The sequence below is a fragment of the Rhineura floridana genome, chromosome 2, assembly GCF_030035675.1.
Source record: "Rhineura floridana isolate rRhiFlo1 chromosome 2, rRhiFlo1.hap2, whole genome shotgun sequence".
In the NCBI taxonomy this organism is placed as follows: Eukaryota; Metazoa; Chordata; class Lepidosauria; order Squamata; family Rhineuridae; genus Rhineura; species Rhineura floridana.
In genome coordinates, this window is record NC_084481.1 from 167,655,546 (window position 1) to 167,670,468 (window position 14,923).

General features: G+C 42.5%; 1 protein-coding gene across 1 annotated transcript in view; it reads left to right on the forward strand.

The window, feature by feature from the left end:
- SPTBN5 (spectrin beta, non-erythrocytic 5) overlaps positions 1-14,923 on the forward strand; it is a 194,296-nt gene that overhangs the window by 113,655 nt on the left and 65,718 nt on the right. The window contains exons 40-45 of the mRNA XM_061611348.1: positions 3,586-3,704; positions 4,133-4,247; positions 5,596-5,709; positions 9,473-9,597; positions 12,997-13,163; positions 14,582-14,766. Coding sequence (XP_061467332.1) covers positions 3,586-3,704; positions 4,133-4,247; positions 5,596-5,709; positions 9,473-9,597; positions 12,997-13,163; positions 14,582-14,766 — 825 coding nt within the window. The remainder of the gene's footprint in view (positions 1-3,585; positions 3,705-4,132; positions 4,248-5,595; positions 5,710-9,472; positions 9,598-12,996; positions 13,164-14,581; positions 14,767-14,923) is intronic.

The window sequence follows — 14,923 nt, forward strand, 5'->3', positions numbered from 1 at the left end:
AAGTTACTGACTACTGAGGAGCTTTAAGTTAAAGTCTCCTGAATAAAGTGACTGTGAACTGTGGTTGCTTTTCAGTTGTGCAATGAAAAATGAATAGGGGTATGTGTATATCATAGACTGCATAGGGAATGAATACATCTTTAACAGACCCTTAGCCTCCCATGGCAGTAACTCTGCTGAGCCCATGATTAATGTTTCCCTGTGTGAGTTTATTATAGTTACTGCAAAGTAAAATATTTCAGGGCTGAAATGGAATTATTTGACTTTCAAAACTCTGTACTGTTCAGCACTGATCATGATCCAGGAAAATATGTTCAACACAATGTAATCAGCATTTGCTGTGTTATAAGCAAATATTTTCATTTCCAGTGTGTGCTGCCATGTGTTGAAAGAGACAGAAGGTGGTGGTTTCTGAAGAATGTTATGAATGGAGAGGATCTGATTTATTTTCCCTATAAAGTGATAATAACTGTGCAGAAAAGACCGCTTGCTAACTAGCCATATAGCCCCCCACCCCTGAAGTGGTTTTGTGGTGCTCTAAACTACAATGCATCAACAGGGCTTAATCTAAAATAGTTTAATCCTTTTTTTATGTTGTCAGTTTCAATTGGGTTGGTTTCTTCTGCACTATAGCAATTCTCCTATTTTTTCCTCTGAACTTTTATTTATATATTTATTGCATGTGTATCCTGCCCCATAGCTGAAGCTCTCTGGGCGGTTTACAACAATTAAAAACATTAAAAACAAATATACAAATTTAAAAACACATTTTTGAAAAGCAATTTAAAAACTCATGCTAAAATGCCTGGGAGAAGAGGAAAGTCTTGACCTGGTGCTGAAAAGATAACAGCATTGGCATCAGGTGCACCTCGTCAGGGAGATCATTCCATAATTTGGGGGCCACCACTGAGAAGGCCCTCTCCCTTGTTGCCAGACTCCCAGCTTCCCTCACAGTAGGCACCCAGAGGAGGGCCTTGGATGTGAAGCGTAGTGTTGGGTTCGTGTTGGGAGAGGCGTTCCATCAGGTATTGTGGTCCTAAGCTGTATAAGGCTTTATAGGTTAAAACCAGCACCTTGAATCGAGCTTGGAAATATACAGGCAGTCAATGCAAGCGGGCCAGAATTGGTTTTATATGTTCAAACTGTCTGGTCCCTGTTTTGCACATTTTGCACAAGCTGCAGTTTCTGAACCGTCTTCAAAGGCAGCCCCACGTAGAGTGCATTGCAGTAATCTAACTTGGAGGTTACCAGAGCAACTGAAGCCAGGTTATCCCTGTCCAGATAGGGGCATAGCTGGGCCACCAACCAAAGTTGGTAGAAGGCACTCCGTGCCACTGAGGCTACCTGAGAGAGATGGTTCTAGAAGAACCCCCAAGCCACGAACCTGCTCCTTCAGGGGGAGTGCAACCCCATCAAGGACAGGTTGGACATCCACCATCTGGTCAGAAGAACCACCCACTAGCAGCATCTCAGTCTTGTCTGGTTGAGCCTCAGTTGATTAGCCCTCATCCAGTCCATTGTCGCAGCCAGACACTGGTTCAGCACATTGACAGCCTCACCTGAAGAAGATGAAAAGGAGAAACAGAGCTGCGTGTCATCAGCATACTGATGGCAATGTATTCCAAAGCTCCGGATGACCGCACGCAGTGGTTTCATGTAGATGTTGAACAGCATGGGGGACAGAACTGACCCCTGAGGAACCATATACTGGAGAGTCCATGGTGCCGAGCAATGTTCCCCAAGCACCTTCTGGAGCCGACCTCCCAAGTAGGAGCGGAACCACCGCCATGCAGTCCCTCCTACTCCCAACTCAGCCAGTCTTCCCAGAAGGATACCATGGTCGATGGTATTGAAAGCCGCTGAGAGATCAAGGAGAATCAACAAAGTCACACTCCCCCTGACTCTCTCCCCACAGAGGTCATGATACAGGGCAACCAAGGCTGTTCCTGTGCCAAAACCAGGCCTGAAACCCGACTGAAATGGATCCAGATAATTGGTCTCATCCACGAATGTCTGGAGCTGGCCTGCCACCACTCGTTCAAGGACCTTGCCCAGGAATTGAACATTTGCTACTGGCCAATAGTTGTTAAGATTTTCTGGGTCCAGGGTGGGTCTCTTCAGGAGTGGTCTCACTACCACCTTTTTCAGGCAGCCAGAGACCACCCCCTCTCACAGAGAGGGATTAATCATTTCCCTGGCCCAGCTGGCTGTTCCATCCCTGCTAGCTTTTATTAGCCAAGAAGGGCAAGGATCCAGCACAGAAACGGTTGCACGAACCTGTCCAAGCATCTTGTCAACGTCCTCAAGCTGCACCAACTGAAACTCATCCAAGAAATCGGGACAAGGCTGTGCTCTGGATACGCTGCTTCATTCACCTGCTATAACACTGGAGTCTAAGTCCTGGTGGATGCTAAAGATTTTATCCTGGAAGTGCCTAGCAAATTCATTACAGCGGGCCTCAGATGGTTCTACCATGTCTTTGGGGCCAGCGTGTAATAGCCTTTGGACAATTCTGAAGAGTTCCGCCGGGTGGCAGGTTGATGATTTGATACTGGCAGCAAAATATTGGTTTTTTGCTGCCCTTGCTGCCCCTAAATACAGCTTACCATAGGCACTTACCAGAGTATAATTGCATCCACCAGGAGTTCGTCTCCATCTGCACTCAAGCTGTCTCCTATATTGTTACATCGCTCTCAGCTCTGGGGTACACCATGGAGCCATATGAGCTCTACACAGGAGAGGGTGCTCAGGAGCAATTATGTCAACCACCTGGGTCATTTCTGTATTCCACAGTTCAACCTTGGTTTCAACTGAAGCGCCAGCCCTATCAGCCGGAAAACTCCCCAGAGCCCTTTGGAAACCATCCGGATCCATTAGTCTCTGGGGGTGGACCAACTTAATAGGTCCCCCACCCTTGCAGAGGGGAAAAGCAGCTGTAAGTCTAAACTTCATTAAGCAGTGATCTTTCCATGACAGAGGGACTGATGTAAGGCCCCCCCCACATTCAGATCACCAACTCCATGTCCAGTTGCAAAAACCAAGTCTAGAGTATGCCCTTGCTACATGTGTTGGGCCAATGGCATATTGGGACAGTTCCATGGTTGTCATGGAAACCATGAAATCCTGAGCCACCCCGGATAAGGTAGCCTCGACATGGATGTTGACATCCCCCAGAACCAACAGTCTGGGGGATCTCAACAGTACACCCGAGACCACCTCCGTCAGCTCAGCTAGGGAGTCTGTTGGGCAGCGGGGTGGGCGGTACACCAACAGAATCCCCAGTCTATCCCGCTGACCCAACATAAGGTGCAAACACTCCAGACCAGTAGTCACATGGACAGGGTGCTTGCAGAGGATCCTGATTGCTCATGCCTGCATCTGCTGTTTACTCTAAAACAAACCAGACACCATTCATACAGTGACAAATTGTATGTGAACAATGTCATGTCTAGTTTTGGCCCTTTGTCAAGAACTCATTCAGCAATGTGAGCAGAGCAGGAGAGGCTGTATTTCTGAGTTACTCTGGCAGAATGACATAACTTTTACCTAACATCTGCCTATTTCTTTGGGGGACTGGTCTTATAGGGAGTGACAGTGGATGATGCACACATCAAAGCCATCAATGCCCTTGCTGTGAGACTGGAAAGGGAGAATAAGGAAGAGATGAAAACAATATACCAGCGCCGAAAACAACTCAATGACAGGTGTGTGTTTGTGTGTGGGTAAATGCATAATAGTATCCTAATAGAGGAGTGCTGACTAACTTCAGGGCCAAACAGAAATGTTCAGTGCCATCTGTAAGGGACTAAACAGGAACATAAGAAGAGCCTGCTGGATCAGGCCAGTGGCCCATCTAGTCCAGCATGCTGTTCTCACAGTGGCCAACCAGTTGCACATGGGAAACCTGCAGGCAGGACCTGAGTGCAAACAGCAGTCTCCCCTACTGCTGTTTCCAGCAACTGGTATTTGGAAGCATACTGCCTCTGCCAATCAAGGCAAAGCATAGCCATCATGTCTAGTAGCCATTGATAGCCTTTTCCTTCATGAATTTGTCTAATCTTCTTTTAAAGCCATCTACTGCCTCTTGTGGGAGTGGATTCCATAGTTCATAAATGATTTATTTCAATAATAGGTGGAACAGTTTCCATGGTGATCTCAAAGCATATAGGAGGAAGTTAGAAGAAGCTCAGGAGATCCATGGGCTGATCAGAGAAATGGATGATATCACAGAGAGAATCAGTGAAAAGGTAATTTGCTTTGTTATCGAGTTTCCATTCCTTTTCTTCCTTTGGTGAGTTCCCTAAACTGGATGAAACTCCAATAGCCCAAATAAACTGGGAAATGCAGTGATGGCATTTTTATGGTAATATGTACAAAAGAGAGAGTGGGAATGTCACCAAGCAGATCCAGCTGTTGCATTATTTCTCTTTGTGTTTCAGGTTTCCCACAAAGTAGCAAACTAGTCTAGACTCTAGAGCAGCTTTTCCCAACCAGTATGCCTCCAGATGTTGTTGGACCACAACTCCCATCAGCCTCAGCCAGCATTGCCAATGGTCAGGAAAGATGGGAATTGTGGTCCAACAATATCTGGAGGCACACTGGTTGGGAAAGGCTGCTCTAGAGAGATCTTGTCATAAGTGTGCATAGTGATATTTTTCAGCTTTGTAGTACGTATAAGTTTACATGGTGGTGATTACTTACCAAAAATTATTTCATCCATTGCTAGTTCTAGTAAAAAGAAAATTTCCCAAATGACTTTAAGTTAGGATGGGGAGAGAGTTGATTCAGTTCACATTTAAAGGTGAATTCTACTTAATTCACACTTCTCCAAACAATATGTGAACCAAAGCACAGCCATCTTTTAAAATGTATGCTTCAAATTTTGCAGCACAGTTCTCCAACCACACAATTTGTACAAAAATGCATACACAGTGATAAAATTTCCATAAATGTGTATATTATTGAAAATCATACAAAAATGCCTTGCATTAGGGCCAATTGCTAGTAAATATAGGTATATTGGGCAAAATTGCATATAAAATATGTAGATTAGAAGAAATGCACAAAAATGTTGACAATTTCTTCTAAGGGATTCCCCCCCCCCCAAAAAAGGGAACTGACACAGAATGTGGAGAACTGAATTTAAGATTGGCAAAATGAGAAACTGAAATTGGCAGATTCACCCATCCCTACTTTGAAGTATTTGTTAGTTCTAGGTGGTAAAGGAAAATCTGCAACATTCAAGAAGAGATTGGATTGGATGGGGGGTTGTTTGTTTTGGGGAGGAAGCAATCAATTTACTGAAACATGGCAGGCACCAACAGTGGTTTGTTTCTGATGCCTGCTGAAAAAAACCTGCCTTTTTTCATCAGGGTTCCCAAACAATTGATAGCAGCTTTTAACTGACTTTTATGCTACAATGTGAATGTTTTATAATACTATTTGTTTTATTGCTTTTTTCTATAAACTGCTTTGAGATTCTGAATGAAAGGTGGTCTAAAAATGATTTAAAGAAAGAGGGTGAGAACATTTAAAAAGAACTGAGTGGTGATTTTTTCTCTTCCCCCCCCTAAAAAAATATCTTATTCCCCCAAGAGTGCACTGATGCAAACGCTGGATTATGGGAAAGATGTGGAAAGTGTAGAAAACCTAATTCGGAGACATGAAGAAATGGAGAGAGAAACTGGCATCATTCAATCCAAGATGGAGGTAAAAGACCAAAAGTAGTTGATATCCTGAAATGGGAATGGTAAATGCTATATGGGCACATCCACTGAAATTTATCCTGCAGACAATCATGTCATATCAGTTCACAATGAATCATTACACTCTGACTTACGCTGTAGTTAAACTACCCACATGACTTTGTTGAATGGGAAGAATATAAATGTCATTCATAGGATTGGGGAGGATTCCAGTGGTTCCATGTTTTAGAGCAAAACTTCCCTTTTTGCCTCCCTTGAACCCATTACCTGTGGATTATGGTGATGTACAATAAACTAGTTAAAAGCATCCAATATAATCCAGATGGCCTGGGCTGTTGACATGATCACTCCTGAGTGTCCTCTCCCACTTGATAGAGCCCATTTGGCCCCTTGGCATACACCAGAGCTTAGGGCAATGAAACAAGTTGGGAGATGGCTTGAATGCAAGTGGAGAAGAACTCCAGATGAATGCAACCAAACACTAGTAAATGCTCATCATCAAGCTTATGGAGGCAGTGAAGGTGGCAAAGAAGCCATATTTTGCTGCTTTCATTGCATCTTCACTGTGTCATCCAGCAGAGCTTTTCTGGGTAGTGTGGGACCTTTTACAGTCTGGCCCAGAGGAGGTTGTGGAATCTACAGTGGCTTGCTCTGATTTGTTAGCAAAACACTTTAAGGATAAAATTGCTTGCATCTGCCAGGACCTTGATTTCACTGTTAGAGCACATGAATCTCAAGAAGTGTCCAGAGCACTGTCTAGTCCCATTGTGTTGGATGAGTTTAGGTTGGTAGGGCTTATGGACAAGGTGTTTGGCTCGTTTCAGGCAACTGCATGTGCTCTTGACCCTTGCCCTTCATGGCTGATAAAAACTAGCAAGGAAGAGACAGCTGAGAGAGGAAGCTGATTAATGCCTCCTTGAGAGAGGGAGTGGTCCCCATCTGCCTAAAAGAGGCAGTTGTAAGACTACTCCTTAAGAAACCCTCTGGAAAATATAAATAATTATCAGCAGGTCGCTAATGTTCACTTCTTGGGCAAGGTTCTTGAGCGCATGGTCTCAGGCCAGATCCAGGCTCTCTTGGATGAAACCAATTTTTAAGTCCATTTCAATTGGATTTAGATCTCATTTTGGCACAGAAACTGCCTTGGTCTCCTTGTATGATAACCTATGTTGGGAAAGAGAGATAGGGGGAGTGTATCCCTGTTAATCCTCCTTGATCTCTCAGCAGCTTTCAATACAATTGACCACAGTATTCTTCTGAAGGGGCTGTCTGAGTTGAGGGTGGATGGCACTGGTTCTGGTCCTACTTGGATGGCCACTCTCAGAGGGTTGTGCTTGGGGAGGGTTGTGTATTTGGCCCTGTGGACCCTTCAGTGTGGGGTTCTGCAGGGTTCAATTTTATATTTTCCCCCATGCTATTTAACATCTGCATGAAACTACTGAGTGGGGACATCCAGAGATTTGGAGTATGTTGTCAGGTGCTGCCATGAATGTGCTAGACAGATGTCTTGCCTTGGTAATGGACTGGATGAGAGTTAATAAACTGAAGCTCAATCCAAACAAGACTGAGGCGCTGTTAGTGGGTGGTTCCCTAGACTGGATGGATAGGCTGTGGCTGTTCTTGATGGGGTTACACTCCCTCTGAAGGAGCAGGTGCGTAGCTTGGATGAATTCCTGGATCCATTACTGTCACTCAGGGCTCAAGTGACCTCAGTAGCAAGAAGTGCTAGCTGGTGGCCCAGCTATGACCCTGTCTGGACAGGATAGCCTGACTTCTGTGGCCTACACCTGGGAAACCTCTAAGCTAGATAACTGCAATGCATTTGGAGACAGTTTAGAAACTGCAGCTGGTGCAGAATTCAGTAGCCAGCTTGCTCTCTGGGGCAAGATAGTCTGAACACATAACACCAATTCTGGCACAACTACACTGGCTACTAATTAGTTTCCAGGCTTAGTTCAAAATGCTAGTTTTGACCCATCAAGCCTTGTATGGCTCAGGACCCCAATCCTATGACCAGCTCTCCCCATATGAACCAACTCAGACCCTGCATTTGGCATCTGAAGCCCTTCTTCATGTACCCCCTCTGAGGGAGGTGCAGAGGGTGGCAACACAAGAGTGGGCCTTTTCAATGGTAGCCCCCACTTATGGAATGTTCTCCCCAGGGAGGCACACCTGGCACCAGCATTATCTATCTTTGGGCACAAGGCAAAAACATTTCTTTTCTCCCAGGCTTTTGGCTCCTGATTTTGGAGAGCTTCTGGAGAGCTCTTGACTGTTGTGTTTATGCTTTGTTTTGTTTAAGCTTTTATACTAGTTTCAACTATTTTTATTGATTGTAAGTTGCTTTGAGTTCACCTTTGTGAAGAAAAGTGTCTAACAAATTTAACGTTAAACCAAACTGAAGATGCCAGAAGACCCCACCTGTACAAATTTAATCACTATGGGATTAGCAAAGAACAAAAATAAATAATGCTAAAAGCATTAAGCTGATCAAAGATATTAAAATGCTTTTAAAAAACTGGTAAGAAATAAAGATCTTTGCTTGGCAAGTCTCTTTGGAGAGAGCATTCCACAAACACGAGGCCACCACCGAAAAGACCATCTCTCTCATTGTCACCTGCCCTACTTCAACAGAAGGGATCACTCAGAGAAGGGCATCTATGAATGACTTGGAGCTCAGGTAAGCACTTCTGAGGTGTTCCGTTAGGCACTAGAGTCCCAAGCCACGTAAGTCTTCATAATTCAGCTAGACATTGTAATCTAAAGATATGTTTTGTCATTTCACGAACGAACTTTCAAACAGCAGAGTTTAGTAATTCCATCATCGGTTTCTAACCATCCATGTTTAGAAGTTGAACTCTCTTGTACATATTTGTCTATCCTTGTACATTTGGAATATTGGTGCACCTTGTAAACTGTGGCTAATTATCTGCCTGCATTATATTTATCTTGGTCTGGTGTTCCTGCTGAACTGTCCTGTTATTTAAGTTCACTCATAGCCATCTTAAGCAACAACTCAATCATATAAGATCAGCTTTTATTTTTATCACCATGTTCTTATGTATGGGCTATGTGAGATCTGGAAACATCCTAATTTACTATGTGAGGAAATGTATTTGTGGTGCTCAATCTTAAAACCAGCTACTAAGGAGGAAGCCTCAGTGAACATAATGGGACTTACTTTTATGTAGGCATGTGCATGCTAAAGGTGAAATTTTCAAAGCTTGAAGATATTGCTCATTTGTATCCAGAGAGTCAGTATTCTACTTTATATTTTTATACATGCAAGGAGTGATGCAGATAGTTATTTTGTAAAAGTTATTCTGTTGCCATGGTTTGTTTTATGGCTACATTAGCTGCTATTACTGTGCAGGTGGCGTGAAATGTTTCTAAACCACAGCACCTATTTCCAAGCTTAATAAAAGAGCTTTGAAAATTTCCTGGGATGCTTGTCTGCACTTACTTTCCTAGTTTTCTGCCATGCTGTAAAACACAAAATTCTGTTCCAGAGAGCTTTTGGGGGCTAAGGTTGTCATGTTATGTTCCTGCAGGTTTACTTTGTGATCATTCTCTGCAGCTGTGGATAATTTGATTACTAAGATTATTTTTGTTGCCTTTGTTTGTGTCATGTGCATTCTGTTCTGTTTTGTCAGCTACGTTTGGTGATTGTTGTGAACAGAAAAGTGGGGTATAAATGTTTTATATTAAAAGAATTTTTTTAGATGGGACCATCATGCAATTACTACACAGTATTTTTGCTCTTTTAGGCTCTGGAGCTAGAATCATTCCCACTTTGCAAAAGCAATCCATCCTCCATAAGTGACAAATTGACTATGAAGCAAAAGGAAATGAAAAACAATTGGCTACGACTTCAGGGTCAGGCCAAGCAAAGGTAATATACTGCCATCTTGAATTTGTACCCTTTGTCATTGCAAAGATGAGGAACCTGAGGCTCAGGGGCCATATATGGCCATTCAGGCCTCTCTGCCTAGCCCTTGGGACTCTCCCTGCCACACCCTCTCTCCCCGGGCCAGACTCCTTACTGGTTTTAGCCTGGCTGGAATGTGGCCTTGAACTTGTTGATGCTTCCTCTGGTTCTCAGGTTGAAAGGTTCCTTCCGCCTGTGTTATGCCTATTACTGGTGCCTTGGAATCCACAACCACATTGTTGTTGTATATTATTTAGGGTTGCCATATTCCAGTTCCACAAATCCGGGCAGGTTAATTTGCATATTATGTAAAATAGTTGCATATTATGCAAATTATTTGCATATTATTTGCATATTATGCATATTATTTGCATATTAAAATTTGGATTGTCCAGTTGTTTTGTTTTTGTGCCTAGGAATTACCACCAAAAACTGGGGAAAGATGTGAGAAATCTTTTTTTTAAAAGCAACATTTTCAGCCTTAAATGCCTAGACTCTAGTTTCCAACACTATGGAGTATTTATTGATTGATTAAGAGAATTTATATCCTGCCCTTTTGCTGTTAAAAACAGAGCTCAGCACAGCTTACAAATATAATAAAAACAATAAAAATACACAATCAATATAAAAACATAATAAAAACACAAAATAGCAACAAACAAAGTAAGTCAGGGCAGCAGTACAGTTAACCACATACGAAATATTTCAAAGATGTGGTGGGTGGAGAAAAACAAGAAGCCAAAATGTTAGGAAAAGGAGTCTTTCACACCACATGCTCAGTTCTAAATACTGTTGCAGCAAGTTTTAGAAGTTCCTCCAGTATTCCACTGGTGCAGGCACTCAGACATTCAAAGTATTTGTATGTTTCTTAGGTTTTATAAAAGCAGAGCTTTGCTTAACCCAAAATTTCTTTTCCCTTTGATCAACCACATCTACACAGGTTCCACCTCCATACTCAAAATGAAACTGGGCCTGGAAGTGTGCAACAACTCCACACATACCTTGCTAATTAGATTACCAATGCCAGGATATCTGTCTTATCAACTACTCTCCTGCTCCCCCCCCCCACCGGGCATCATGAAAGACCCAGTCCTGGGCTCAGAAAGAAAATAAATATCTGGTCCTCTTCAAAGTATTGATAAGCCTCTTGTTTTAATTGAAATAATAATTATAAATTCTTGTTCTTATCACTAATGGGTTGGTGTTGCTTCTATAGCTGTAACGGAGTAAGGTTAAAGATAAGTGAAATGCAAATAGAAAAAAAAACACAGAAGGCAGTAACACTTTCCTAAATGTAATACCATACCAACCACAACAAAATTCCTATGAGTAAGGCAGAAAACTAAGCATCTCACAACCAGTCAGGATTCCTAACCAAAAACCAAAAGTATGATAAATGAAGAAATATTTATATAAGCGTGACTATCAAATATATTTATTATTTACACAAACTGTTACAGATATTTATAGTGCAATCCTAGGTTTATTTATTCAGAAGCAAGTCCCAGTGTATTCAGTGGGGCTTACTCAAACAGGGACAGAAATGCAACCTCAAGTGATAAGCAACTTCATTCACACAACCCAAAATTCCGAATCATGCCACTTTACGCTGTTTTGCAACTGTTTATACTTGTTTTTATGGTTATTGGATTTTAAATGGCTTTATTTCTTGTTGTGAGCTGCCTTGGTTTCCAACCCTACCTCACAGGGGTGTTGGAAAGACTCCATACACGCACAAGCACACACTGCAGATGTATAAATACATACAGCCCATATAATAGTTTATTGTCAAACCAGCTGGTCATTGCAGAAAAATCAGTATTAGTTTTTTAAAAAATCAGTATTACTTTCCTACAGAATAAAAACTGTAATACCTAAGTAAGCCCTGCCTACTTGCTTTAAAATAGGACTGGAGGGCACAAACACAATTCTTTTTTACATTCACTCCAAAGTCCCATTGATTTTCAGCACATTCATAACCATGTCTACTCAAAAGTAAGTCCAATTGAATTCAATGGGATTTACTCTGGGCATATGGGATTAGCATGCTTTTACCCCCACAAAAGCAAGTATTGGGAAGGTTTTGAAAACACTGCCCAGGATCTGACTCCTGCACACAAGAGGAAAAGAAACTGAAATGTATATACTTACCCAATTTATGAGATTTCAGATAAACAGGGGGGGAAACCACCATTTTGTTTTCTAGACACTGCCTCAGGTGAATGAAACTGAAACACAATCCCTGATTGGCTGCAATGCTGAACGGGCGGGGTTAAAGCTACGAAGTGCTATAGTACTGTATACAGTACTGTTTAAAGAAAGATTTAACAGTCGGGGGGCGGCTGACGTTTTTATGTATATCTCGAGAACCGGACCACTTAGAAACTTAATTTTTTTTAAAATTAAAGCTGAGAATCCGGGCCACCTAAGAGGCTAGCCGGGCGCCAGGTGGCATGCATAGAATCTGGGTAAAACCTGGCTAACCGGGCAATATGGCAACCCTAATATTTTTGGATATGGGTACAGCTGGCTACATTGTATATTAGAATATGCTGGCACCAGTTGTGAACAGGCATGATCCCTTTGGGAAGACTTTGAGTTCCTCGTTTTTTAACCAATTGCAGTTATTCTTAGAAGAGTTCAGTTTTCCATTACACCAAGTGAGCTACAAAATACACTTCTAAGCAGTTTACAAATATAAAAACCAACTGAACAAACATTAACATATAAACATCCATAATTAAAATACACAATAGAGCAATCCTATGAAAATATAAACATCCATAATTAAAATATGCTATAAAACTATCCCATTAAAATAGCACAGCAATTTAAACTGGAGACTCGGGCCAAGATAAAAAAGGCATGCTTGTATAAATAGGTGCGCCTTTGAAAGCCCGCAGAATGCCAACTCATTGGGGTGTCTCATATTTCATCAGGGGCTGCAGCTCATAACATGCCTCCATTAGAAGATAAGACAATAGCAGCCATGTTCCAGATTCAGGAACATGTTGAGTACCACTAGGTCAGTTGCCATGAGGATCAAAATATGCCTACACCACAAAAGATGCTAGGGCGCAATAAGGATGGAACGTACATTGAGTTGTCTCTAGGTATATGGGTGTGCTTCCATACTTCCCTGCTGCTGTGTGCGAATGCCACTAGAGGAGAATGTATAATTTCATAGGCAAGGCCCCACACATAGGCAACATAATATACTCTTGGGGCATTCTGTTTTCACTAAACCTAGCTTTATTGCAGCAAACACTCATGTAGGAATTGTTTCCATGCAAGGAAATCTAAAAGGAGAGGCAGTAGATAGGTCTAGCCAGAATTGGTGCTACAGTGTTCTTTGTGTCACAGGGGTGAGAAGCTGGCAGCCTCATGCCAGTTACAGAAGTTTAATGCTGAAATGAAGGAGCTCCTAGACTGGATTCAAGAAATCAGAGGTCGAATGGTGGCTGGAAGTCTTCCTAAAAGTGTAGCTGAAGCAGAAAGCATGATTGAGGAGCATCAGGAAAGAAAGGCAAGTATGAATTATATTAATTGCATATACCCATCCAATTCATGGGATCTATTTCTGCATGCACCTCGTTTGGGGTCAAACTACATATTACATTTACTACACAGCCTGCAGCGACATATGTGCACAGGAAGCCATCCTGGATATGGACTGCAGCATGTGGGGACGGAAGGTTTAATCCTTCCCTCCCCAACCTTGGTCTTCTCCCCACAAAAAAAACTCCACCTCCAAATGTGACGGCTACTTATAGGGCTTTTTTCTTTTTACTTTTTGCTATAGGTTACTTTTACATTGTGGGGGTGATTTTTTTTTATTTAGAGTTTGTCTTCCTTCTTTTAGCTCCTGAAATTGTAAGCAGAAGTTAAGTGTGCATGTAACTGTGCTTGCACAGAGGAGGAAACTGTTTTCTTAAAAAAGAAAAAGGGGATCAGACTGTGAGTTTCCTTGTGCAGCATCACCTCAGTGGTGATGATCCAGAAGACTGAAATCAGGAAGATGTATCTGGAACAAAGCTTCCCTCATAGATTTATTTGGTGGAAGATTTGTGTAGGATTAAAAAAAACCCAAACCCTTTAGCTTACTTAGCTGTGAGCATCAAGGGTACAGTGATCAGAAGCAGGTCGGGCAATGCTGTGCCACTGCCAGCCTCCTGCCGCTGATTGTGATGGTACAGAGCAGGGCAGTCTTTAAGCCAGGGCTATACAGTCACACCGGCAGAAGCATGAGAGCTGGTGCACTTACCCAGCACTGACCTCACTACTGCCCTGCCTTACCCCTGCTCCACAAGGCCACTGACCACATCGGCTGCTCCTGATGGTGATCAGACACTACACATAACAGGAAGGACATTGGAAACTACCTTATACTGAGCCAGACTATTGGCTCATCTAGCCCAGTATTGCCTACATTGATTGGCAGTGGTTCTCCAGGCAAGGATCTCTCCCATCCTTGCCTGGTGATGCCAGAAATTTAAACCTAGGACCTCCTGCATGTAAAGCAGATACTCTTATCACTGAACTGTAGCTCTTCCCTGTCTGGAAACTATTTGGGAACAGAAGTAGGGATGTGACTTGCTGTATAGTTGCCACCCTCTATGTTGTTTTTGAAAAGTAATTAGTATTAACATTTCTGCTCTTTGCTGCTAACATTCCCCCCCCCCCAAAAAAATGTCAGACTTGACTTGGAGAGGGACCAATGCTTTGCTAGAGTCAGAAAGTGGATAATTTGTTTTCTGTATTGATGAGCTCTCAGAGTTTCCTGTGCCTTTCCAGTGACACAACCCAAGAAATAATGACTTTCCATATAAATGTTAGTATTGGAAAGTACTATATAAGTTCTATTTTTGTCCCCTAAACCTCTGTCTTCCTGGATAGCTGGTTCTGCATGAACATCTGACATTAATCTACCCAACATCTTTTTAGGAAGAGATTGAAGCACGAGGGGAAAGGTTCAGTGCACTCAGCAACTACGGTCAGAAACTTGCCAACTCTGATCATTATGCAACTCCTGTGATCCACCATTCCCTCATTAGACTGCAGCAGGCCTTGACTGAAATGATTCAGACCTGGCAAGAACAAAATCAAAAACTGTTTCAAGCCAAGGACTTACAGGTAGGTGAAGAGATGGTCTGAGGCAGCCAACCAAGATCAGAGCAAGTGCTCTTGGGAAACATCTGTTAGCAGTGGTTTCTGGTTAAGAAACAGAGGTGGTGGCACCCTTAGAACTATGCTTGGAAGAATTATGGACTCAAAAGTGGAAGAAGGAAGA